The sequence below is a fragment of the Loxodonta africana genome, chromosome 10 (genome assembly GCF_030014295.1).
Source record: "Loxodonta africana isolate mLoxAfr1 chromosome 10, mLoxAfr1.hap2, whole genome shotgun sequence".
Lineage (NCBI taxonomy): Eukaryota > Metazoa > Chordata > Mammalia > Proboscidea > Elephantidae > Loxodonta > Loxodonta africana.
In genome coordinates, this window is record NC_087351.1 from 81541208 (window position 1) to 81567493 (window position 26286).

Here is a 26286-nt window from a genome sequence, read left to right on the forward strand (position 1 = left end):
GAGGTCATGTTCCCCAGACCTTCTGTTAGCCCAAGAGAGGAGCCATTCCCAAAGCTAAGTCTTTAGACAGTGATTGGACTGGACTATGGGATAGAAAATGATACTGGTGAAGAGTGAGCTTCTTGGATCAAGTAGACACATGAGACTATGTGGGCAGCTCCTTTGTGGAGAGGAATTGAGAGAGCAGAGGGGCTCAGAAGCTGGCCGAATAGACACGAAAAGAGAGTGGAGGGAAAGAGTGTGCTGCCTAATTAGAGGGAGAGCAACTAGGAGAGTATATAGCAAGGTGTGTATCAATTTTTGTATGAGAGACTGACTTGATTTGTAAACTTTCACTTAAAGCACAATAAAAATTAAAAAAAAAAAGACAAACCCAAGAGGAAGGATCATGCTATTGAAAGACAAAAAGGATGGAGGGGGGGAAATGTATTTTTTTTAAATGTCAGTGTCATAAAAGACAGAGGCAGAAGAAACATTCCATATTAAATGATTTCATTTCACTTGGATCCACAATCAACACTCATGGAAGCCGCAGTCAAGAAATCAAAAGATGAATTATATTGGACCAATCTGCAGCAAAAGACCTCTTTAAAGTTTTAAAAAGCAAAGGTGTCACCTTGAAGACTAAGGTACATCTGATGCGAGCCATGGTGTTTTCAGTCGCCTCATATGCATGCAAATGCTGGGCAGTGACTAACAAGGAAGACCGGAGAAGAGCTGATGCCTTTAAGTTGTGGTGTTGGCGAAGATCGTTGACTATACCACGAACCGCCAAAAGAATGAATAAATCTGTCTCGGAAGTGATACAACCAGAATGCTCCTTAGAAAGCAAGATGGCGAGACTATGTCTCACCTGCCCTGGACAGGTGAGCAGAAGGGATTAGTACCTGGAGGACATCATGCTTGGTAAAGTAGAGGGTCAGTGAAAAAGAGGAAGACCCTCAATGAGATGGACTGGCACAGTGGCTGCAACAGTGGGCTCAAACATAACGGTTGTGAGGATGGCGCAGGACCGGGCAGCATATTGTTCTGTTGTACACAGAGTCGCTATAAGTTGGTTCCTACTCGACGGCACCTAACAACAACAAAGGGGATTAAAGAGATACAAGTAAGTGCAACATGCGATCCTAGACTGGATCCTGTCCCGTTGTTGTTAGGTGCTGTCGAGTCAGTTTCAACTCAAATCGGCCCCATGTGACAGAGCTTTCTAGGCTGTAATCCTTGCAGGAGCAGATCGCCAGATCTTTCTCCCACGGAGCCACTGGGTGGGTTCGAACTACCTTTAGGTTAGCCGCCAAGCACTTAATCATTGTGTCACCAGGACTCTTTGGGTCCTGTCCTGAAGAGGAAAAAGACTCTGAAGGGCATTCTTAGGCAATTGACAAAATTAGAACATGCAAAATAGATGAGGAAAAAGCAGCAATGTTAAATTTACTGAATCAATAACTGTGTGATGGTTATGTAAGAGAATATTGTTTTTCTTAAGAAATACATACTGAATTATCTAGGGAAAAAGGGCTGTGATGTATGCAGCTTACTCAAATGGTTCAGGAACAAAAGTGTGTGTGTGTGTGTATAGAAAACGTGAGCACAAATGATGAAGCGAATGGTGCGATGTGTTAAGCAACAAATGAATCTAAAAAGGGGGCATATGGATTTGTTTTTAACTATTTTTGCAACTTTTCTGAAGGTTTCAAATTTTTCCAAATAAAAGATTAAAAAACTAACATGAGATTAAACTTAAACAAAATAAAACAAAAAATATCCTTGGTCTAGAGAGTTTTTAAATCTCATTGCATTTACTATTGGTTTTGATTTTTTTTTTTTTTCCGTAGACTTTTTCTTTAAATAACAATGTCTTGTCTTGGAAAATTTATTTAGGAGTAAATGGTTTTGTTCATATTCTTTATTCTAAAATGCAAAAGAGAAGGACCCTCTGTTGGATGGTTGTCTGACTCCACTCCCTTAGAGAATTGCCCACAGTGGCCTCTGACATTTTTCTTGCAGTTCTTGTCAGTTTCAAATTACAGTGCATTTATAGACCCATTAGTGCCCTGTAACCCTATAAAAAGAATCAAATGCAGCATGTGTTCCCTCAGTCTTTCTCCTATTTCATCTCTGAGGTAACTTTTTGCTGGCTTTTATGTATCTGACAACCTGGTTTTACCTATTCTCTGTAGGGTTTTAGGTATTATTAAAAAGTTAACTCATTTATTAAATTTATGCTTCTTAAAATGCAGTCTTTTCATTTAGATTTGTAAAGACTGTTTAAATTTTAAAGCCTCTAATTTTTATTTTGGGGCACTGTAAGTCCCTGGAGAAGGACATCATGCTTGGAAAGCAGAGGGATGGACACAGTGGCTGCAACAATGGGCTAAAGCATAGCAACAATTTTGAGGATGGCACAGGACCAGACGGTGTTGTACATAGGGTTGCCATAAGTCAGAAGCAACCCAACGGCATCTAACAACAACAGCTTGTAAGTAGAGAAGCCAAAACAAGCTTGTTATATAGTGTAATATGATTTTTCTTCCCAGCCTAGGATGATACTGAAATATTTGCTATGTTAGAGCAATTTGGGTCTTTGGTTTCCTTTTCTTACAAAGTTTTAATAGGAAGATAAAATTTATTATGTAAAAAGATAACATATTACTTTAGTTTTGCCACTGTAAATTCTTCCTCCTGTGTGCGAGCCTTCTTAAGACTAAAGTCTCTGGAATTTATTTTATTAATATCCATCTATCATTTCACCTGGCATTTTGATGTCCACATCTGTTAACTTCATATCTTTTGGATATTATTTACTTGCTTGTGTGTTTCCTGTAATAGCAGCAACTTCTTCATGTATACAGATAAATACTTTTTTTCACTGTCCCACAAGAATTTATTAAGCAATTCTTGAGTGCTCAGTGCTGTACTCTGTTTTGTAAGATATGTAAATAAGAAATAGATTTACAGTAGCCAAAAGGTATAAACGACCCAGGTGTCCATCGATAGATGACTGTATAAACAAAATGTGATATAGCCATACGATGGGATTTTATTCCGTAAAGAGAAGTTCTGATACATGCTACCACATGAATGAACCTTGAAAACATTATTCTGAGTGAAACAAGTCAGACACAAAAGGACAAATATTGTATGCTCCCACGTATATGAAATATCCAGAATAGGCAGATGCATAGAGACCAAAGTTTGTTAGTGGTTACCAGGAGTAGGTGAGAGAGGGGAAATGGGAACATATTACTTAAGGGGTGCAGAGTTTTTTGTTAAAGTTGATGGAAAAAAATGGAAATGGATAGTGGTGATGGTTGTACAACATGATGAATGTAGTTAATATCACTGAATTTTACACATAAAAATGGTTGAAATGGCACGTGTTGGTATATATATTTCACTACAATAAAATTTTAAAAAAGAAAAGTAGAAAATTTAATTCTTTATACTTTATTGTCAATCTGAAGATACAAGACACATTTAAGTGAAAACAGGTTTATATATCCAAGGTGGTAATATAGAAGAAGCTCTAAAGTAGCATATAAATCCCTGGTGATGCAGGGGTTAAAGCACTTGGTTGCTAACTGAAAGGTCAGTGGATTGAACCCACCAGCTGCTCCACTGGAGAAAAATGGAACAGTCTGCTTGCATAAAGATTTACAGCCTTCGAAACCCTTCGGGGCGGTTCTACTCTGTCCTGTAGAGTTGCTGTGAGTCGGGATCAACTCAACGGACAACAGGTTATAGAGACTGCATATAGAACTCTAGGTTTCTAGGCAAGGGGAGAGTTGTTTCAAGTTGTAATTAGTCTTTGATTCCTTCTTAAGGGAGGTGGTCCTAGAATTAGACTTTGAACAGTGTCTAGGTATGGATTGACAGACTGAGAAGTTTAGTACCTGCCAAGAATTAAGGGTGGGGAGATTTGGGAAAAAGGAGAATGAGAATGTTTTGTTAGAGTGTGTTAAAGAAACTGGCTTAGCTGGACCGAATAGTGAGAAATAAGGTGGAACCAGTTGATAAAGGGCTTAACAATAGACTAGTAGAGTAGTTTGGACTAAATTGGGAAAACAGCAGATTTCTTAAGTAGTAACTGACGTGTCATGAGGATGGTATTTCAGAAAGGTGAATCTGACCAGGATGTGTAAGATGAATTAGATTAGAGAGAAATGAGAGTAAAGGAAAACTGGCTGGGAGACTAATTGATAACTTAGGTTTGAGTTGATAAAAATTTAGGTTAGGATGGTGATGATAAATGGAGAAAGGCAAATGTGACAGATATTTTGACGTTACAATGAAGATAAAGTAGCAAGAGGTTGGGAAAGAGGAGGAGGTGGGCAATGACAATTAGATTGGTTTGGAAAGAAGTGATTGGAGGCCATAGAGCACTTTTCGTGGAGTGGTAGAGGGTAAAGGAGTGTGAGGAAGCTGAAGTAAGTAGTGGGGGTTACACATTCTAGGAATTTGTTAAAAGAAAGCTGGGTCATAACTTTGGTGAAGGGTAAGACAGTACACGATATGGGGGAAGCCAGCACAACTGGTCCAAGGCAAGGTCATGGAAGCTCCATAGACACATCCAAATTCCCTGAGGAACTGAACTACTTGGCTGAGGGCTGCGGGGACCATGGTCTCAGGGAACACGTAGCTCAACTGGCATAACATAGCTTGTAAAGAAAATGTTCTACATTCTGCTTTGGTGAGTAGCGTATAGGGTCTTAAAAGCTTGTGAGCAGGCATCTAAGATACTTCACTGATCTCACCCCATCGGGAGCAAAGGAGAATGAAGAAAAACAAAAAAAAAAAAATACAAGGGAAATATTAGTCCAAAGGACTAATGAACCACAACTACCACAGCCTCCACCATACTGAGTCCAGTACAACTAGATGGTACCTGACTACCACCACTGACTTCTCTGACAGGGATCACAATAGAGGGTCCTGGAGAGAGCTGGAGAAAAATGTAGAGCAAAATTCTAACTCACAAAAAAAGACCAGACTTACTGGCTTGATAGAGACTGGAGAAAGCCCAAGAATATAGTCCCCAGATACCCTTTTAGCTCAGTAATGAAGTCACTCCTGAGATTCACCATTCAGCCCAAGATTATACAGGCCCATAAAACAAAACAAGACTGAAGGGACACGCCAGCCTGGGAGCAAGGACTAGAAGGCAAGAGGGGACAGGAAAGCTGGTAATAGGGAACCCAAGATCAAGAAGGGAGAGTATTGACATGTCGTGGGTTTGGAAACCATGTCACAAAACAGTATGTGTACTGATTATTCAATGAGAAACGAGTTTGTTCTGTAAAATTTCATCTAAAGTATTAAAAAAAAAAAGAATACAAGCCTGAGTCAATTGAGAAGTTCCATCCTACCCTCCTCTTCAGGACAGCAGAAACTTCTAGGTGTTTGAAACAGAAAGAAAAGAGACAGCAGCTAGGAAAACTTAGAGAGCTTTCAAATGATTTTTCACCTTCAGGCCAGTGTTCTAACAGTTTTATCTCACATTGCTTTATGTCTGTCTTTCTCATTTTCACTTCAGATCCAGAAACAGCAAGATCCAGCAATTCCAAAATCACCACGACCCTGGGACTGGTCGTCCATGCTGCAGGTAGGGCTGGTGCAGTGGAACCCCTTTCTTTTCTCTCGCACAGTGGGAGGCATAGTATTTATTTTACAGTGTTTTTTTTTTATCCATGTCAGTGCTCTTGTGCTGGCTATAGTGGGGAAGAGGGAATGTTGCTTAACGAGATGAAGTATCCTTGCGCAAGCCCTGGCACACTTAGTGTCATGCCTTAAAACAGGGGCTTGGAAGCTAAGAATGGCTTTTATATTTTTAAATGGTTGGTCGGGGGGCAGGGAGAGAATCTACTGTGACTCATGAAAATTATGTGCACTTTAAATTTCAGTGTCCAAGAGTAAAATTTTTTTGGAGCACTGCCATGCTCATTCATTTATGTACTTTTTGTGGCTGCTTTTACACTACAACGACAGAGTTGAGTAGCTGCCAGAAACCACATGGCCCATAAAGCTTGAAATATTTCCTGCCTGTTCCTTTAAGAAAACGTTCCCTGATCCCTGCCCTAGAATCCTGTCTGGAAAAGAGCCTTGGCACTTTTGTACTGAACTGCCCTGCTGCCCAGTATACACCCAAAGTGCCAGTTTAGGCAGAGGTAGTCTAGAATGCAGGAGTCTCAGCATTGCCGACTGCGGGTGCCTTAGAGTCATAACCCCAAATTAGCCCCAGCAGAGGATTCTGTCAGCGACAGAGGACCCCAGTGAAGCTCCCGGGCACTTGAAAGGTGGTACATTATTATCTGGACCTTTCTAGTATAAAAATGCTCTTTTTTAATTTTTTTGGTAAAAATATCAACAAACAGTCATTCAACAGTTTTCGCATATGCAGTTCAGTGACAAAGGTTGCTTACTTCACACTATGTCACCGTTCTCACGATCTCTACCCATATTGTTTAATTGCCATTAACTTAGGTTCTCTGCTCCTTAAAGTTCTCATTTGTATTTCAGGGTTAACTGTTTTCAACTGGAGCTCATATATAGCTAATTCTTTTTAAAAAGTGTTATACTCAAGGCAAACATTTTTATTAACAGAATAAATTAATTTAGTTTAAAAATTACTTCATGGGATAGTTTCAGTTCCAGGTTTAAAAATTATTTCCAGGCCATAGCTTTGGGGGTTCACCTGGTCTCAGTGGATCCAGTAAATCTAATTTCCATGAGAATTTGGAGCTCTGTTCCACATTTTTTTCCTTTTGATCAGTATCCATCTATTGGGTCCTTGATAAAAATGTTTAATAGTGGTAGCTGGGCACCATTCATTTCTTCTGGTCTCAAAATGAAGGCGATAGTATTTCATGGATGTAATTAGACCTGCAGTCCATTACCTGCTCTGATTCTTGGGTCTCCTCCTTCCTCTGTTGCTCCAGCTGAACAGAAACCAATTATTGTATATTAGGTTGCTACTAGCAAGGTTTTAAGACCCCAGGCATTACTCGCTGAACTAGGAGATAGAATAGAGACCCTAAAGACAACATTAGACTTCTTAAGTGCATAGATCCACGAAACCATGACCCTTACCCCTTGAACCAAGAAAACTAACCCTGTGAGGTGTTTAGTTGTACCTAAGCATTATCAACAGCTGCTGCCTTTTTTTAATTATAAAATTATATATAACACTATATTTGCCAATTCGGCTTTTTCTTTTCCTGGTGTACAGCTTAGTGATATCAGTTATAGCAGTTAAGTTGTATAACCATTACCTTTAGTTGATGTCAGTTTTCCCATCATCATAGACAAAAATTCACTACTTCCCAGAGAATGATTCCTCTTCTCCTTCCCTCTTCCCACCCCGGCTAACCACTAGTAACCATTGGCTTCTATATATTTACCTATTCTTGCATTTCAAATAAGTGAGATTGTACGTATTTGTCCTTTTATGATTGACTTTTTAATCCCTCAGGATAATGTCTTCGAGGTCTATCCGTGTTGTGACAGGTATCAAGACTTTATTTTTTCTTTAAGGCTGAGTAGTATTCCATTGTATGTCTATACCACATTTTGTTTATCCATTCGTCTGTTGATGGGCATTTAGGTTGTTTCCATCTTTTCGCTATGGTGAATAGTGCCACAGTGATCATCAGTGTACATTTGTCTGTTTGTGTCACTGCTTTTAGGTCTCTAAGGTATATACCTAGGAATGGAATTGCTGGGCCATATGGTAGCTCTATTTCTAATTTTTTGAGGAATTGCCTTACTGTTTTCCATAATGGTTGTACCATTTTACATTCCCACCAGCAGTCTCCCCACATCCACACCAACATCTGTTCTGTTCTGTTTTCTTGATCATTGTTGTTGTAGTAGGGGTGAGGTGGTATCTCATTGTAGTTTGATTTGCATCTCGAGAAGACAAAGTAAAGTATTATAGTGACGTGCAAAGAGCTGGAGATGGAAAACCAAAAGGGAAGAACATGCTCAGTGTTTCTCAAGCTGAAAGAATTGAAAAAAAAATTCAAGCCTCGAGTTGCAATAGTGAAGGATTCCATGGGGAAAATATTAAATGACGCAGGAAGCATCAAAAGAAGATGGAAGGAATACACAGAGTCATTATACCAAAACGAATTAGTCGATATTCAACCATTTCAAGAGGTGGCATATGATCAGGAACCGATGGTACCGAAGGAAGAAGTCCAAGCTGCTCTGAAGGCATTGGTGAAAAACAAGGCTCCAGGAATTGATGGACTATCAATTGAGATGTTTCAACAAACAGATGCAGCGCTGGAGATGCTCACTCCTCTATGCCAAGAAATATGGAGGACAGCTTCCTGGCCAACTGACTGGAAGAGATCCATATTTATACCTATTCCCAAGAAAGGTGATCCAACTGAATGTGGAAATTACAGAACAATATCATTAATATCACACGCAAGCAAAATTTTGCTGAAGATCATTCAAAAACGGCTGCAGCAGTATATCGACAAGGAATTGCCAGAAATTCAGGCCGGTTTCAGAAGAGGACGTGGAACCAGGGATATCATTGCTGCTGTCAGATGGATCTTGGCTGAAAGCAGAGAATACCAGAAGGATGTTTACCTGTGTTTTATTGACTATGCAAAGGCATTCGACTGTGTGGATCGTAACAAACTATGGATAACACTGCGAAGAATGGGAATTCCAGAACACTTAATTGTGCTCGTGGGAAACCTTTACATAGATGAAGAGGCAGTTGTTTGGACAGAACAAGGGGATACTGATTGGTTTAAAGTCAGGTAAGGTGTGCGTCAGGGTTGTATTCTTTCACCATACCTATTTAATCTGTATGCTGAACAAATAATCCAGGAAACTGGACTATACGAAGAAGAACAGGGCATCAGGATTGGAGGAAGACGCATTAATAACCTGCGTTATGCAGATGACACAACCTTCCTTGCTGAAAATGAAGAGGACTTGAAGCACTTACTAATGAAGATCAAAGACCACAGCCTTCAGTATGGATTACACCTCAGTATAAAGAAAACAAAAATCCTCACAACTGGACCAATGAGCAACATCATGATAAATGGAGAAAAGATTGAAGTTGTCAAGGATTTCATTTTACTTGGATCCACAATCAACAGCCATGGAAGCAGCAGTCAAGAAATCAAAAGATGCATTGCATTGGGCAAATCTGCTGCAAAGGACCTCTTCAAAGTGTTGAAGAGCAAAGATGTCACCCTGAAGACTGAGGTGCGCCTGACCCAAGCCATGGTGTTTTCAGTCACATCATACGCATGTGAAAGCTGGACAATGAATAAGGAAGACCAAAGAAGAGTTTACGCCTTTGAATTGTGGTGTTGGTGAAGAATATTGAATATACCATGGACTGCCAAAAGAACGAACAAATCTGTCTTAGAAGAAGTATGACTGGAATGCTCCTTAGAGGCAAAGATGGCAAGACTGCATCTTACATACTTTGGACATGCTGTCAGGAGGGATCAGTCCCTGGAGAAGGACATCATGCTTGGCGGAGTATAGGGTCAGTGGAAAAGAGGAAGACCTTCAACAAGGTGGATTGACACAGTGGCTGCAACGATGAGCTCAAGAATGGCAGTGATTGTGAGGATGGCTCAGGACCAGGCAGTGTTTCGTTCTGTTGTTCATGGGGTCACTATGAGTCAGAACCGACTCGACAGCACCTAACAACAACAATGGCTAACGATGATGAGCATCTTTTCACGTGCTTGTTGGCCACTTGAATACCTCTTTGGTAAACTGTTCATGTTCTTTGCCCATTTTTGATGGGGTTATTTGTCTTTTTGTTTAACAGATGCTTTTCTAACATAAAATTGATCCGTTCAACCAATATTTATTATGTATAAATCATCTGTGCAAAGTCTTAGTGTCTTTATTTTATTTCTTCATCTCTAACATGTAGTGATTTTTAAAAAATTCTTATTTGATATTTCTGTTATTGCAGTTTGATTAATCAGTGGATTTTTGAGCCCCATACTTTTTTCACTAACAAAAACAGTAATAGCTAGCCTGTATTGAATAGCACAAGCCAGGTGCTAAGCACTTTACGTATCTCATTTCATGCTCGCGACAACCCTAAGAAATACATACTTTATTGAACTCATTTTAAGAGAATAGAATACTGAGGTTCTAAGAGGTTAAATAACCTTCCCAGAGTCAAATCCAGCTCTACCTGACTTTGAAGCCCATACACTCAACCACTACACTGCTGTTATTTTTGTTGTTATTTATGTATTTTATGTTTCACTTTTTCCAAATTTAGCTGATGGTGTTGCTTTGGGAGCAGCAGCTTCTACTTCACAGACTAGTGTCCAGTTAATTGTGTTTGTGGCAATAATGCTACATAAGGTGAGTAAACATTTTGGTGTATTTGATATTGAATATATTCAAAATTAAAATTTCACTTTGTTAGCATTCCTATGGAATATGGTATAATATTGCAAGAGAAATATTTTTATTTTCATAATTGCTTTTGATTTTGGAGAACTTAATAATTCTCTTCATAGTTTTTTTTGGTACCATTTTACACTTACTTGGAGTGACTTTATTTTTTGTGATCATATAACTCTTCATAGAAACTTCTAAATTATCTGCAGATTTCTACATTTCATAGTAATTTTGCTCATAAATATTTTTTTCCTAAGCCCTGTAAGGGCATATATTTATGTTGACTGTTTCCCCTTCATAGTATCTAAGAAACACACACACAAATAGGATATTTTCTTAGCTTAGAACATTAACCCCTAAAAGGCAGAGCTCAATCTCAGTACTATGCCTGGCTTTTTTATATGAAAATTTAGTCAATGACATGTACTTTTTGATGTGGAAGCAATCCATACTTCTAAAATGAAAACAGGGATAATTTTTTTTTCCAGGCACCAGCTGCATTTGGGCTGGTTTCCTTCTTGATGCATGCCGGCCTAGAGCGGAACCGAATCAGAAAACATTTGCTGGTCTTTGCCCTGGCAGCACCAGTTATGTCTATGGCGACATATTTAGGACTAAGTAAGGTAAGTCTGACTCATTTCTAGCTTATCTAGACAAACAATCAATTCTTCTGTGATCCACTAGAACTTCTGGTTCTTTATGTTAAATTTTTCAACCAAAATTACCCTCTCAAACTAAAGATAAAATTAGAAGTAAAACCTGGACAAGATATGGGTGTGTGTTAGGTGTTGTTGAGTCATTTCTGACCTCATAAATTACCCTATGTACAGCAGAATGATACCCTGCCTGGTACTGTGCCATCCTCAAAATTGTTGCTATGTTTGAGGCCATTGTTGCCAGATAAATGTTTTAATTCCAAGCCAGTCTTCTTCATAAATTTAGCATTTCCTTTTTCATTTAATTCAAAAAGTTCTTCCCCGTTGGTTCCCAAAAGTATTTGCACAAATATGTGGTAGTACTTTCACAGGTATATAATAAATCACAACCATTCATATTTAGTGTCGAGGTAGACACAAGAAGTGTGAGTGACAAGCCATGCCACAGCTTTGAGTGAAGAGGGGATGGGCAGAGATGTCGGTGTTCAGCTAAGACTCAGAATCTACTCCCAGCTGTCCTTCACCAAATGTTAAATACTTAGCCCTTTATCATTGCAGTGAGCATTAGACCTGAAGCAACATATGTCGTTTAATAGCTCAAAGTCTGCAATGTTTCCGTGTTGTTTAACTGGCTCTTCCTACACCTTATAGTTCTGTCTACCAGGGCTGCAGTTCTTGGCAACAACCTTCCCCATTTTATTTAAATGTTGACTGGCAGGCAACAGGAGGAAAATCTTAGAACAAAACTATGTGACTTAGGGCTAGTTCATGGGAACTGGTTTCCCCTGTCCTCTGAAGGTTGTTGATTCTTCTGAGTGTCAGTATTCGATATATTAAAACATGTATTAAAAAGGAATATATGAGAAATGAGGTAATTAATGAATGGTTAAGTTCCTGTTAATCAAGGGTTTGCTGATCTCAATCACTAACAAATAAGTTGTCATAAAACCCCTTTCTGTTCACCTGAAAAGCCTTACCTTCTTTCATTCAACAAGTAATATCTAGTTCCTTTTAAAATGTTACCAGTTTATCGCTTTATTGCTCAGTGTAAGTTTTAAAAAAATGTGGGAGGAAGGTACTGATACTTCTGGAAGCACGGAGTTACATATTATATTTATGGCGTGTTCTTCTCTTGAGGCTTAATTAATCATCTTAGTTCAGAGGCTTACTTTTTTAATTGATTAAGTTAAAATTAATCGTATGAGATGTTCCTAAGTCCTGTGAGGGTGGGTACTGCATCTTGATTACCACTGTATCCCAAGCACTTAGCCTAGTGCCTGGTGCATAGAGGCATCTATCTATAACTATAGCGGCACTAATAGTATTTAATGTTATTAAATACAAGTAGAGTAAATGAGTGAATATTTGCATTAATATATTGTTGATTCCATCTTGAGAATAATACAGGCTAAACGTGTTCGACCAGGACTTGAAGTTTATTTGGAAAAGCAATTGTAGGCATCACTGATATTCTTATACCCTTATTTGGAAGCTTCCTATAAATGACACAAAATTGCTCTGGTCTCAAAGAACTAGATGGTGCCTGGCTACAACTTATGACTGCCCTGACAGGGAACACAACAGAGAACCCTGGAGGGAGCAGGAGAGCAGTGGGATGCAGACCCCAAATTCTCATAAAAAGACCAGACTTAATGGTCTGACTGAGACTAGAAGGACCCTGGTGGTCATGGCCCCCAGGCCTTCTGTTGGCCCAGGACAGGAACCATTCCCAAAGCCAACGCTTCAGACAGGGATTGGACTGGACAATGGGATGGAGAGGGATGCTGGTGAGGAGTGAGCTTCTTGGATCAGGTGGACACTTGAGACTATGTTGGCATCTCCTGCCTGGTGGGGAGATGAGAAGGTGGAGGGGGTTAGAAGCTGGTGAAAGGGACACAAAAAGAGAGAGTGGAGGGAGGGTGCAGGCTGTCTCCTTAGAATGAGAGCAACTGGGAGTATGTAGCAAGGTGCATATAAGCTTTTGTGTGAGAGACTGACTTGATTTGTAAACTTTCACTTAAAGCACAATAAAAATTAAAAAAAAAAATTGCTCTGATCTCGAGATGTCCCCATTGTCCCAGACAGCACCAGTTATAAATATTGAGTGTTTCTTACTGGGACTTCTTCCAGACCCTGAATTTCACTTGACTTAATTTTCCTTCTCTCTCTCTCTCAATTCACAGAGCAGTAAAGAAGCCCTTTCAGAGGTCAATGCCACTGGAGTGGCCATGCTTTTCTCTGCTGGGACATTTCTTTATGTTGCCACAGTACATGTCCTCCCTGAGGTGGGCGGATTAGGGCACAGCCACAAACCCGACACCACCGGAGGGAGAGGCCTCAGCCGTTTGGAGGTGGCAGCCCTGGTTCTGGGTTGCCTCATCCCACTCATCCTGTCAATAGGACACCAGCATTAAGCGTTCAGGTTCCAGCCTCTGTCCATGGCTGCTTGCCATCCAGTGAGAACAGCCGGCACATGACAGCTCCTCACTTCCTCAGTCTCGTGTCTCGCCTTGCCCATCTCCACCTGTATTCCTAGAGTCCGGAGGGAGGTGAGATTAAAACCTGGAGTGACGGAAAAGCTTTTAGAATAGAAACAACACATTGCGATTGGATATAGACATTCCCTTGTGTTGTCCTTTAAAGGGCCTTGGCATTTTGAGTTTTGATGTTTCTCTTAACCCTATTCTCAGGGAAGATGGAATTTAGTTTTAAGGAAAAGTGGAGAACTTCATACTCACAGTGAAATAGTAATTATAACAGTACAGTGTTCCGTAATTAAGCTGAATCTCTTCATTCTTAGTTTAGAGGCTCTGCCACTCTATCCATCGATTTTTAACATGCTTCTCACCGTGTCAGACTGGTGCTTTTAGCATCTATCCCACGCACTTGATAGGTCACAGCACTCACTGTCCTAGATGCTAAAGGTGATTGTATTTCATTTGGGGCTAGAGTCAGAACAATGATAGCAAGACATTTGGAGGGCTGACTTTATACTCAAGATGGAGATCCACCAGATGCCAGGTCCGGAGAGACCAACACCTCTCTTTGCACGGGCCTCTGAAATAGAGCCTGCCATTCCATCAAATGAAGCAACAGAGGGTGGGACTGGCTGCTAAAGAGATGACTAGTATTTTGTAGCATTTCTTGTCAAGTTCTCTTTTGCAAAATACCTGCCTCCAACACGTTCCTATCGAGGAGTCAGGCTCTAGTAGGTTCAGGCCTCGGCTTTCCTTCAGAAGCAGTTTCACGAAGTCGCTTTGGAAATTAAGGGGTATTAAATTTTAAGTGAATTGGGAGAGTTACTGACATCTTTGTAGTCACCTTTTTAAAAGTAAGGCTATGGAAACCTATGTTGTACTTTTTTTTTCCTCTTTCTTTTTTTAAGTATTACTCTTAGCAGATCAGCAGTCTCTCTGGTAAAATACTTGGTGCAGCTTGGGGAGCGTTAGGTCTGTTTCACAGAGCATCTTTAGCAATGAAGAAAGGATGTATCATAAATGGGAAGTGTTGCCTATTGATTTAAAGCTTATCGAAATCATGTCTCTTGTTTCTTCATCTTTTCCATGATTTTCTCCTAACGTTTCCCTCCAGCCCCTCCTTCCCACGATTTGCTGCTTATTGCTGGTGGCAATGTTAATATTTCTGTGAGTTGAGTTCTCATCAGGACAACCACTTCTTGAACTGTGATGATGAAGATAATATTATCTTTAGTCCCTTCAAAGAAGTTACTTTTGTGTCAAATGCAGTTTTGTTAAGCCCTTAAAATATCACCTTTTTATGTGTGAACTGACACACTCATTGATATCCTGGTGATTTAAACAATTGAGATAGCAAAAATGTTTAACAAACTAAGGTGATTTTTCCATATCTGCCAAAATCCCTGTAAATCCTGTTCTGTCAAATAAGTGTATAATATTGTATTATTAATTTATTGTGACTTTCTGTACCATTTCAAAACACAGCATTATGTAAAGGGGAACCAAGGATATCTTCTTCAGGGCAGTGGATTTAGGAGTTTGTAAAATGTTTTATATGACGCATAAGCCAGCATGCTTATGATTTCTTTATTTCCTTCCTAGATTTGTCCCTGGGCCAGCAGCTGTTTGAAATAGAACTTGTGAGCCCTCTGCTGGCTACAGGCCAAAGCAGCATAAATAGGATACGGTTTTGTATAGTGGCTGGCATCCATTGCACACAATTTTAAAACCAGCAGAAGGTACAGCATGGAAAGTCTAAGTGACCTTCCCGATTAGGTGATAACAACTGACTTATCAGAGTCACGGGGCTTCATCTGGTCCTTCAGAATTACATGGTGGCCTTGATTCTCCCCGGAAACTTAATAAATACATAGCACTCTAGTGCTTGGTTTAGTTTGGATAGCAGCACATTCTACCATATCTTTCTGTGCAGTGGTCAGAAATTTGTACTGCTGACCGAAGCTTTTTGCAGCAGTGCCTTGCCATCATACTTACAGGTTTGGCTAGAATATCCTGCAGGGGAGGGCCTTGAACTCTGGCAAGGATTGAACCATCTAACTCCAAATTTTGCCTTCCCCCCGCCTTCACCACCAACAAGCAAACCTTTCAAGACCTATCAGCTCTTAAGAGCTATGGGCGTTCGCAGATTTTAAAGCTGCTGCCTTAAGAACTACTCAGTTCTTTCCTGGTCAGCAGGCACAAATAGCCATATTAATCTTATAGGGCTCAGATGCATCTTCAGGCAGCAAGGAACCAGGCAGTGGGGCACAGCCGCCTCCAATGGAGGAAGAGCTTTGCCACCCTGGTGCGCAGTGTCCCAGGAGAGGCCATACCGATGCCCACTTACTGGCACATTTCAGTTCCGTTTTCCTCATATTTAAAACTGCCTCCTTAGTTGTGGATGCCTTAATGCTGTAACACATTTGACGACATCGGCAGTACTGTCATGAGTACAAATGGAATTATTGGCTACCAAAGAGATGCAGTTGATGAAAAGCATGGTCCTTCCTTCCTCATACTCAAAGCTAATCTTAGTTGCAATTTGACTTTCTTTCCTTCTTAGGGGGGATAGACTTTCTTCAGATTCCAAGTACTCTCTTACGTGACAAATTAAGTTGAAAAATACTATTGATCAGTTTCCCCTCACATATTCTCCAGTTAATTGCTTATCAGTTCCCATTTCACCAAAGCAGTGATGCTACAGGTTTGATTTGCTTGTCCTGTGCATGCTGTTGCCAAGTTTCTTTTTTCAAGCAAAGGGTTCAGCAGTGAGAGATGGAAATGGTACTACCTACAGAGGCTCTGTGTTCTCCCTGCCCCCTTCACCTTTTTATTTCCCAATTCAGAACAGCCAGGTTAGCCTTGTTACTGTATTTGAATCATTAGAAAAACACAGAGGTGGCAGTTTTGAGTTATTGGTTCTTGTAGAAATGAGAAAAATGTAATTGTGTTTTTTCACCAGCCTCATTCTAGGTATCACTGCCTGTTTTTTTTTTTTTTTTTTTCTTCTTTTTTCATGGATTTTCCAGAAGTAGGAGGTCACACCAGCATCAGAGTGTATTAAGCCCCTAAAACACATGGTAGCTAGGTACTAAACATAGGGCCTGTATGTCAGCAGCACAGGCCCCCAAAGAACGTTCCTGCTCTTCGGATCCCCGAGTCCTCTGGGAGACTGAAAGTAATTTCTAGAGCCATCCAGATCTGCCGCAGTGCAGGTTGAGAAGCCTCTGTAGCTGTTCTACAGGGGAACCTTGCTTGCATCAGAAAATTCTGCTTACTACAGAATGGTCCACATGGCTCAAAGAGCAACTATAACTATTAGAGATGCTATGAAATGAAAACCTTTGTTCCTGAGACATCTAGATTTATCTCAGGAAACCATTTAGAAAGTTGTGACTTTGTGGGAAAGGACTAGACAACCATTTAGGAGATTGGCCTGGATTCTTTTTCCGATGGTGTCTTCCAGCAACTTGGAAGTCTCATGGGATAACTGCAGTTCCCCTGGTTCAGTAGCCTGAATGGTGGTTTTAAATGCCTCTTTTTCTGTATCCTTTGTAAACATATAATCATTCCATGGATGGCTGCCTTATAATTTTGTCTCTTTCCACTTTAATTGTGAATGGTTAAAAAAAAAAATTTGCTGTTTTTGATTTGTTTTATGATATTAAATTTTTATTAGTGCATACCTTATGTGAGTGGCTCGTTACTTATCTTCTTGGCAGTTTTTTTTTTCCTTCCGGTATGACAACCAGACTTGACCCACATTTGAATATCAAGAGAGGTAATGAAAAGCTGTGAAGGGCAGTGGAAATACGTACCTACTATATGCACATCCTTTAGGGAAGAAGGGAAGGGAAATGAAGAATTTGGTATACCATCAGCCCCAAAAGACACATTTGTTGACAATTTGTTTTGCTATTATTGTTAGCGAATATTATTTATGAAGATACCTTTCAACTCTCAGAAAAGAGAAGTAGGCAATGGATCCCAGTAACACTGGATTCATTTCAAAGGGGCAGGGTTGCTCTATGAGTGCATAAATGCTCTGAACAGTTGAGGTGGAGATAGAGATTTAAACAGAAGTGCAATGTGTGAATTTGATAAATGTGTTTTCCTTCTGTGGACTTTAGTACTAGAGCTCATTTTTAAGTTATATACAAATAAGTGCCATACACAGCAGCCTATCATTTAAACGTGTAATTTTGTATGTTTAATCATTAGATTGTGTTAATTACTGGTCTACTTCATGCTGGTTATGTGTATATGTATCACATGTGTCTCGTCAGCTAGTTATAATGACTGTGTCCCAAGTGTTACATGTATCCTGGAAACCTCCGCATGAAGAAGAAAATAGGCCAGAAGGACCTGGTATGTGTGATTCTTGCCATCTCCACAGAAGCCTGCAGTTGAAGTGCCAATGTCCCACCTCTGCCTTGAGCACCGTTTGAAATCTGAGGAAATCAGCATCGCCATGTAGCAGTCTCATCGTCCTGCTGCCATGAGATGTGTGTGTGTGTGTGTTAGCCGAAAGAGCTAGGATGTTCAGTCCTTTTTCTGTTTTGTTTTGAATTCTTATAAACCAGAGCTAGACTTTTAAAATTTAACCTGCCCCATCCCCACCACAATTCTCCTTACCCTGTTCTTTTCCTTTTTCCCTCACTCTGACCACCTTTTAATATGTGGTATATGGATGCCTTTACTTTGTCCCTTCCCCCACTAGAGTATAAGCTACAGGAACATAGGGCTTAGTAAATCTCTGTCGTTGAATGAATTGGTCTGACCTGAGGGTGCCCTTTTTTGTTTTCCTAATTTACAACATCCCCTACCCCTGCCTAGCTGTGCCCTGACCCCTGTGCAGAACCAGCGACTGGTCTGATACGCAGCTCTGCCTTTGTCTCACCCTGGGATGAGGGCTGCTTGGGGGTTAACAGTGAAGTTGGGAGCCAGAAAGGGCATGGGACTGAGTATACAGGTGGGAAATTAACTGGGTTCATGTCACTAATTCAGTGCTAACTTATGTCTGGGAGCTACCATATGACTAAGGATCTGAAAGCCTGAATCCCATTTCTGGCCCAGCCACTGTTTTCTGTTGCAGTGTTAGCCATTTTCTGATTTGGAGAGGGAAAGTAAGCGAGCATGTGCCCCACTCTGGTTGCCACACTTAGAGAGGGACCCTGACAAATCTGAGAGCCATCAGCAGAGGGAGCCCAGGGGAGAAGGGATGGGTAGCCAGGGCATTTGAGGAAGTGTGGAGGGACTGGATTGTTTCCCTGTCTAGAAGGTTCTTGTGGGGTAGAACTTGGTGTTCAGATTCTTCAGGGCTGTCAGGTACAGGAGGTCATAGACTTATCTGCTCCAGAGGGTGGAACCACACAGCGTAGCCTGAGCCTGCCTCACCTCCACTTCATCCTAGTCTCTATCCAGCAGCGTGACTTGGGCCAGGCACTCCTAGGTGCTGACGTACAAAAGGTGTGAGATTTAGTTGCAACCCTTAAAGAGCTTGCAGTTCAGTAAGAGATTCGAACAAGAAAACTGACAATTACTGATAGTGGGACCAGCACTAGGAGACAAGTGTGGGGTGCTAAGAGAACACATGGGGGCAAGGAACCCAGAGTGGGGGTGTCATAGATTGAATTGTGTCCCCCCAAAATATGTGTCAACTTGGCTAGGCCATGATTCCCAATATTGTGTGGTTGTCCTCCAATTTGTGATTTTCCTGTGTGTTATAAATCATAATCTCTGCCTGTGGTTAAAGACGATTAGGGTGGCTGTAACACCCTTGGAAACCCTGGTGGCGTAGTGGTTAAATGCTACAGCTGCTAACTAAGAGGTCGGCAGTTCAAATCTGCCAGGTGCTCCTTAGAAACTCTATGGGGCAGTTCTAGTCTGTCCTATAGGGTTGCTATGGGTCAGAATCAACTCGACGGCAGTGGGTTTGGGGATTTTTTTTTTTTTTTTTTGGTAACACCCTTGCTCAGGTCACATTGCTGATCCAATGTAAAGGGTGTTTCCCTGGGGTGTGGCCTGTACCACCTTTTATGTTACAAGAGATGAAAGGGAAGCAAGCAGAGAGTTAAGGACCTCTTGCCATCAAGAAAGCAGTGCTGGGAGCAAAGCGTGTCCTTTGGACCTGGAGTTTCTATGTGGAGAAGCTCCTAGTCCAGGGGAAGATTGATGATGAGGACCTTCCTCCAGAGCCAACAGAGAGAGAAAGCCTTCCTCTGGAGCTGACACCCTGAATCTGGACTTCTAGTCTACTAGACTGTGAGAGAATAAACTTCTGCTTGTTAAAGCCGACTTGTGGTATTTCTGTTACAGCAGCACTAGATAACTAAGACAGGGAGTTTCAAGGAGAACATCCAGAGGGAGATAAGCCCTGAGCTGAATTCGAAGGCTGAGCAGAATGAGCTAGGTGGAGAAGTCGGGAAAGGTGTTCCGAGCAGAGGGAACTATATGGACAAAGGCCTGGTGGCACCCAGGAATATAGGGTCTGCATGGAAGGAACCATTCTGGCTGAAGGAAGGAGTTCAAGGAGAGGGGAGGCAAGAGGTGGGTGTGCAAGACATATTGGTTTTCTAGATGACCTCTAAGCTTCTTCCAGATTTAAAATTCTACAGATAATTCGGCCAAACAAGAATCTTTGTAACTCCTGCCTCAACTCCAACCTAGGTTCCTTTCCAGGTGGAGTCCTGGCTGGCCTCTGAGTTCCTGTCACCACAGGGATGACTCATGGCGGTGGGAGTGAGGCTTCAGATCCTTACACTCCAGTAGCTCCTCTCACCCCTGAAGGTGGAGCTGGCCGAGAGGCAAGGACTCCCTTCATTCCACTTGTAGACATCTGTGTTGTAGTTATGTACAGAGGACCCAGCCCGGCCTGGGGAGGGCACCCACTCTGCCTTCTGTCCTTTGGTTCTGCACACCCCAACACTCCTGTACCTTTTGCTCCCCGGTTTATTCCAGAGGACATGCCCTGAGACAGGAAATGTCCTCCGTCCACTACCCTCCTCTCTCCTGCCTCAGCCTCTATGTGCTCAAGCCTCTGTCCCTGTCTCATCAGAGCCTCCACATCCCACTTGTTTCCTTCCAACCCTCCAGCCCCTGGCTAAATTGGGTCTTCCCCCTGGGCTGGGGGTGGGAGGTGGGGAGAGGAGGGGAGTGATGTGGGTAGAGTCCAGCGTTATCGTCTCTTCTGGGTCTGTCTCCGCCCTGCATGGTACTTTGAAAAACTAGCAAAGAGCCTGCCATCGTATCTGGAAAAAATACTCCTAGTGATGCTGAGGGTTGAAAAGACCCCTCCTGTTTTTTTTTTTAATTGTACTTTAGATGAAGGTTTACAGAACAAACTAGCTTCTCATTAAACAGTACACATATTTTTTTATGACACTGGTTAACAACCCCACGACATGACAACACTCTCCCTTCTCAACCTTTGAGTTCCCCATTAGCAGCTTTCCTGTCCCCTCCTACCTTCTAGTCCTTGCCCCTGGGCTGCTGTGCCCCTTTAGTCTCATTTTGTTTTATGGGCCTATCTAATCTTTGGCTAAACGGTGAACCTGGCAGTGACTTCATTACTGAGCTAAAAGGGTGTCTGGTGGCCATACTCTGAGGGTTTCTCCAGTCTTGGTTGGGCCAATAAGTCTGGTCCTTTTTTTGTGAGTTAGAATTTTGTTCTACGTTTTTCTCCAGCTCTGTCCAGGATCCTCTATTGTGATCTGTGTCAGAGCAGTCAGTGGTGGCCGGGTACCATCTAGTTGTACTGGACTCAGGGAAAGACCCCTTTTTGATATGATACCACTAGGGTTTCAAAGTAACTTGCCCAAGATGTTTCCATTGAGTAAAGATGAAACCAACGCAGGTGCCCTGGCCTCTGGTACCTGGTCCAATAACTGCTAATTCTGTTTTAAATGAGGAAGGAGCTCGTTGGCTGTCCCTCAGACATTCTGGGAGAGTATGTGAGATTTTAACAATAACTATGGCCCACTCGATAAAATACTAGTTCTTAAAGGCCAAATTAATGTATATGTTTTAATCCACATATCACCCACAAGAGGGAGCACTGGATACCTTCAGTGTTTCTGAACAGTGTGCTTCCCACAGTGATGCCTGTGGGTGCCAGGAGCCTGTGTTACTGCTGGGAAGCGGCTGCCAGGCTGGCAGGGCAGCAAGGTCCTCAGTTCACCCCCAGAAATACTTCTGCATTGGCAACCTGGGGTGAGCAATTGCTGGACAGCGAGAATGCTGAACCCTAGAAGGAGGTCGAGCCAGCTGGTGAGAAGAGAACCCGTTTAGTCTAGTGCAAGAGAGTCTGGTCGGGAGAGATCTTAAATGGAGGATCGCTGATGGGGCTTCAGACTATGCCTCCTCAGCAGGAGCCTGCTGGGATCCTGCTCCCAGGCATGCCCACACATACCTCTTAGGGTGGTTTTAAAAATTACATGGGATGGACTAAGTTGTAAATAACATTCAGAGCATTACTCTGTGTCTGAGTAGAGTAGGGCACTCTGAAGCCTTGTGTTTTCCACTCCTGATTTGTCTCCCTTCCTGGTAAGATTGGGCAGCCCTGATTCCCACAGTCTGGGGAAATGGATTGGCACCCACCTTGTTTTGTCTTCACAATCACCACTCCCACCAGCTAGGGCAGAGAACAGCTTCTCCCAAGGATGACTTGGCATGATCTGGGCTTGCTAGTCTAGGGGAGAGGACGCCCCTAAAGTATCTAGTACCAGTTGCCATCAAGTTGATTCCGACTCATGGTGACCCCATGTGTGTCAGAGTAGAACTGTGCTGCACATGGTTTTCAATAGCTGATTTTTCGGAAGTAGACAGCCAGGCCTTCAGAGGCACATCTGGGTGGACTCAAACTTCCAACCTGTTAGCCACTGAGCTCGTTAACTGTTTGCACCATCCCAGGGACTCCCTAAAGTATCTAGTGGTCAATCAAATTCATACTATTTGCCTCAGGGTGGTCTTTCCACCTAGCTAACCACTCTGTTAGGTAAGGTCTACCATCTGTACGCAAAGGAAGGGGCAAAGATTGCTTTTCTCTTTTTCCATTAGGGTCTTCCAGAGGCAGAGAAGCAGGGAAGAGACTTGTGCTTGAAGACTTGAAGTTGACGCTTTCCCAGGAACTATCTGGGCTCACTCTGCCCTTCTTCTTGGGAAAACCTTCCTTAAGAATGGTTCCCAGATGTCCCACCTTTCTCCCTCCCAGGCTGAGCTCATCACTAGTTCTTCACTGCAAGTAGCCCAAAGTGGTGCTGACCTGATGAAGCAAAAAAGAATTTATTAAACATATTGGGAGGGCCAGAGAACCAGGCCTGAGGCGAAGCTTCCAGCAATGATACCCCAAACCATGCTGCAGAAGCAACCTGATAAGGAAGCTGCTGCACCGGTAGGTCAGCCTGCAGCCACGGGTGACCCCAGAGCAAGCCTTTGCCACCACCTTCCCCTGAAAAACAGATGCTTGTGCAATGCTTTTTCCTCACGTTGGTCACTTGCAATTCAGAGTCCTGTCCAGTGCCTCTGACGTGAACTCCACACCATAGGCCTGTGTCCTAGCTCTAAAGTAAGTTTTCTAGCTTCTATTTTGGAAAAGCAGGACTTACAGTGGGAAATTTTCCAAGTAGACTGTGTGTCCAAAAATAGCCAGAACACATGAAAAGTCCACTTTGCCCTCTCCAGGGGCTCTCATCATCTCCCCAGCCCAGTATCCTCTCACCTGGCAGACCCAGGCCCTGGACAAAGGTGGCCCCTGGGCCCTGTGTAAGGCTTGGCCTGAGCTGTTCTTCAGGCACATGACCCATGAGAGAGGCACAGGGCATCCAGATGGGACCTCCAGAGAGTGAGTGATAAGGTGAAGGTAACCAGAGTTGGTTAGGGGAAGGGTGCCAGTGGAGGATGTAGGAGGCCCTCGGAAGATCCCTTAACTAGAATCATAAAATGTTAGAACTGGGAAGGCCTTGGGGAGCATCCAGTCAGGGCCACAAACACAAATGTGTGTAGGGAGGAACCAGGAAGGTAATAAATGAGCTGAAGCAGGTTGAGCAAAGGATAATAGGGGATGGTGAGGTCTGTGGAAAATGCCCCTTTAGGCATTAAAAGTCAAAATTAAAAAAAAAAAGTGATAAGTCAGAGACTTGTTGCCTGGGAGTGGTGGTGGTGGGGTTAGTGGAATTAACCCTTAAAAGGGGGCAGAAGGGGACTTTCTGGGGTGATGGAATATTCTGTATCTTGCTTTGAGTATTGTTTACACAATGTATATATTCATCAAATAAGCACCAAGTGCACAGTTATCTGAGCATTTTACTGTATAAATTATACGTCAATGTTTTACACGGACAAGTTACAAAATATATCTGTAAAATGATTTGGTTCTCCGGCTACCCATTTGCAAGCTTCTGTTCCGATCCGTGTTCCTTCTCTTAGATGTGAGGAATCAGAGACCCTGAGAAGAGTAGTTTTCCCAAGGGCACAGGTGAATTGTCGCCGCCCAGAGGTGCGCCTGCGGCTCTGGAGAAGGTGACCGACTGCAGCGCGGGCTGGTGGGCTGTGTCTCTTACTGCGCAAACTCAATTCCTGGCCTCTGGCGCTGTGCCGGCAGTAGCCGTGCCAACCTAGCATTTCTACCAACAGAGAGTGAGGAGCTTCCCAGGGGATGGGCAGACGACTGACCTGGGCAGGAAAGTGAGACAGTCACCAAGCGCCTACCCGGAGCGGGCGGAGGTGGGTGAAGCACCCGGCCCCAGGGAGCACGACCCAGGCGCGAAGATAAATCACGGACGCCAACTATATTGACCGTTCGGGATTGGTACTGAGTGCCAAATGCCGATGCAGACAGCTAGGTTACAGGAAAAGAAATCCGATCTGGTAGAGGCGGCGGCGGTGCACAGTGAAACCCAACTGAAGGGGTGGGGAGGAGCAGGGAGAGGCCGCCAACCGCGATTAAGCCTCTTCGCTGACCCAGCGCTGCAGGCACTTACCTAATTCTTAATTCGCAACCGCCCTGTCCGATGAGGTACCAAAAACAAAAACAAAGCAACAAACCTGTCCCCATCCAGTCCATTCCGACCCATGGCCACCGCACGAGTTACAGAGTGGAACTGAGCTCCATGGGGTTTTCTTGGCTACAATCTTTATGGAAGCAGATCTCCAGGCCTTTCTTCCGCGGAGCTACTGGGTGGGTTCGAACTGCCTATCTTTTGGTTAGTAGTCCAGTGAAAACCGTTTGGCCACCAAGGGACCCTTGGACGAGATACAAACATCTCCATTTTACAGATGAGAAAATCAAGGCTTACCGCAGTTGCTTTCAGCTGTGTAAGGGCTGAGTTGGAATTCTAAGCCCAGTAGTCTGACATCAAACCCTTGCTCCTTCCTCTCACCTACCCAGAGGCAAGCAGCTAATCTGCAGGAGTGACTAAAAGCATATTTCAAAGCAGGTGTGCCAGTTTCGATGTAGGCAAGGCACAGGAGAGCTTTGGGCACTGGGGCGGAGACCGGGCAGTGTCATGGTTGTATCCCGGGAGTGAGCGGCCAGCCGGCCGCCAGGTCCTTCCGGACGCAGGAGCCCTGCCCTCCAGCCGGCGCCCGCTCTGATTGGCGCACCCCGCAGGCCTCCATCCCGACTCACCTGCCCCTCCCAGCCAATCGGGGGCACCAGAATCGGGCTGTCGCGGGAGGGCGGGGGCGCGCAGCAGGCTTGTGGCCGAGCCGCCCTCCCCGCCAGTTTCTGCCCCGCTGTCGCAGCCGGAGCAGGGAGCCGCAGGCTGCGCGCCCCTTTCGCCCCGCGCTCGGTGCCAAGGCGCTTTAATGCCGCGTCTCCCGGCTGGGGCCGCTCCTGGTGTCCGCTTGCTGAGTCGCGCCTCGACGGCGGCCGGAGCCGCCTGGGACACGGCCTCCCCGCAGCCTCCCCCGTGTCCCGTATCCCGCCGCGGGTTGCCGTCCGTGCTGTTCCAGGACTGCCAGTTCCCGGGGGAGTGCGTGGGCCGAGCCAGGGGCAGCCCTGTGGAGGCAGGATGTTCACCTCCAAGTCCAACTCGGTGTCGCCCTCGCCGTCCATGGAACAGGCCGACTCGGACGCGCTGGACATTAGCACCAAAGTGCAGCTCTACGGGGTGCTGTGGAAGCGGCCCTTCGGGAGGCCGTCCGCCAAGTGGTCCCGGCGGTGAGTGCGCCCCCTGCACCAGGGCCTGAGGACCCCCCTCCCACCCCCTCAGTCACCGTCCTGCCTCTGCCTTCCTTTGTGACCTTGGCCTCGCCCCGTTTCTCTCTAGGCTGGCTCCTCCTGGAAGATGTGGACCCGCCTGAGGGTCTTCTCTGTCCCGAGGGCTCAGACAGCTGGGATGGGACCACTGGGTGAGGGATGCAGTAGACCTTACTCCCAACCGGGAAGGTTAAGAGTTGGCTGAAGAGACCTTACGAGTCTGTGGTAGGAGCGCAGTTGGGTCAGGTTGGGGCAAAGTCTGCCAGGGAGGGAGAAGCTCCATCCCCAGCCACAGATATCCCCTTAGGACCCCGACCGTCGATTCCATCATCTTTACAAGCCCTCCCCGCAAAGTGTACGGGGTCACCAGAGGACACACTTTGGCTGGGGAGCAGGCTTAGAGGTGGGGCACCTTCCTCCCCTCCCTTACCCACCCCCCCGCCCCGCCACACACTGAGGAGCTAGTGGCTGGCCCCTCAGAAAGGCTTAGGCCAGAGAAGAGATGAAGGGCCAGAGGGTCTGTGCCTGTCCTTGGAGGAGTCCTGCTTGC

General features: G+C 43.8%; 2 protein-coding genes across 3 annotated transcripts in view; both read left to right on the forward strand.

The window, feature by feature from the left end:
* Positions 1–16879, forward strand: part of SLC39A9 (solute carrier family 39 member 9) — an 89682-nt gene extending 72803 nt beyond the window's left edge. For both annotated transcript variants that reach the window (XM_003408734.4, XM_064292637.1), the window contains 4 exons: positions 5534–5602; positions 10280–10365; positions 10893–11027; positions 13244–16879. In XM_003408734.4, coding sequence (XP_003408782.1) covers positions 5534–5602; positions 10280–10365; positions 10893–11027; positions 13244–13474 — 521 coding nt within the window. In that variant the 3' untranslated portion in view covers positions 13475–16879. The remainder of the gene's footprint in view (positions 1–5533; positions 5603–10279; positions 10366–10892; positions 11028–13243) is intronic.
* Positions 16880–25497: 8618 nt separating this feature from the next.
* PLEKHD1 (pleckstrin homology and coiled-coil domain containing D1) overlaps positions 25498–26286 on the forward strand; it is a 39613-nt gene continuing 38824 nt past the window's right edge. The window contains exon 1 of the mRNA XM_003408735.4: positions 25498–25697. Coding sequence (XP_003408783.1) covers positions 25549–25697 — 149 coding nt within the window. The 5' untranslated portion in view covers positions 25498–25548. The remainder of the gene's footprint in view (positions 25698–26286) is intronic.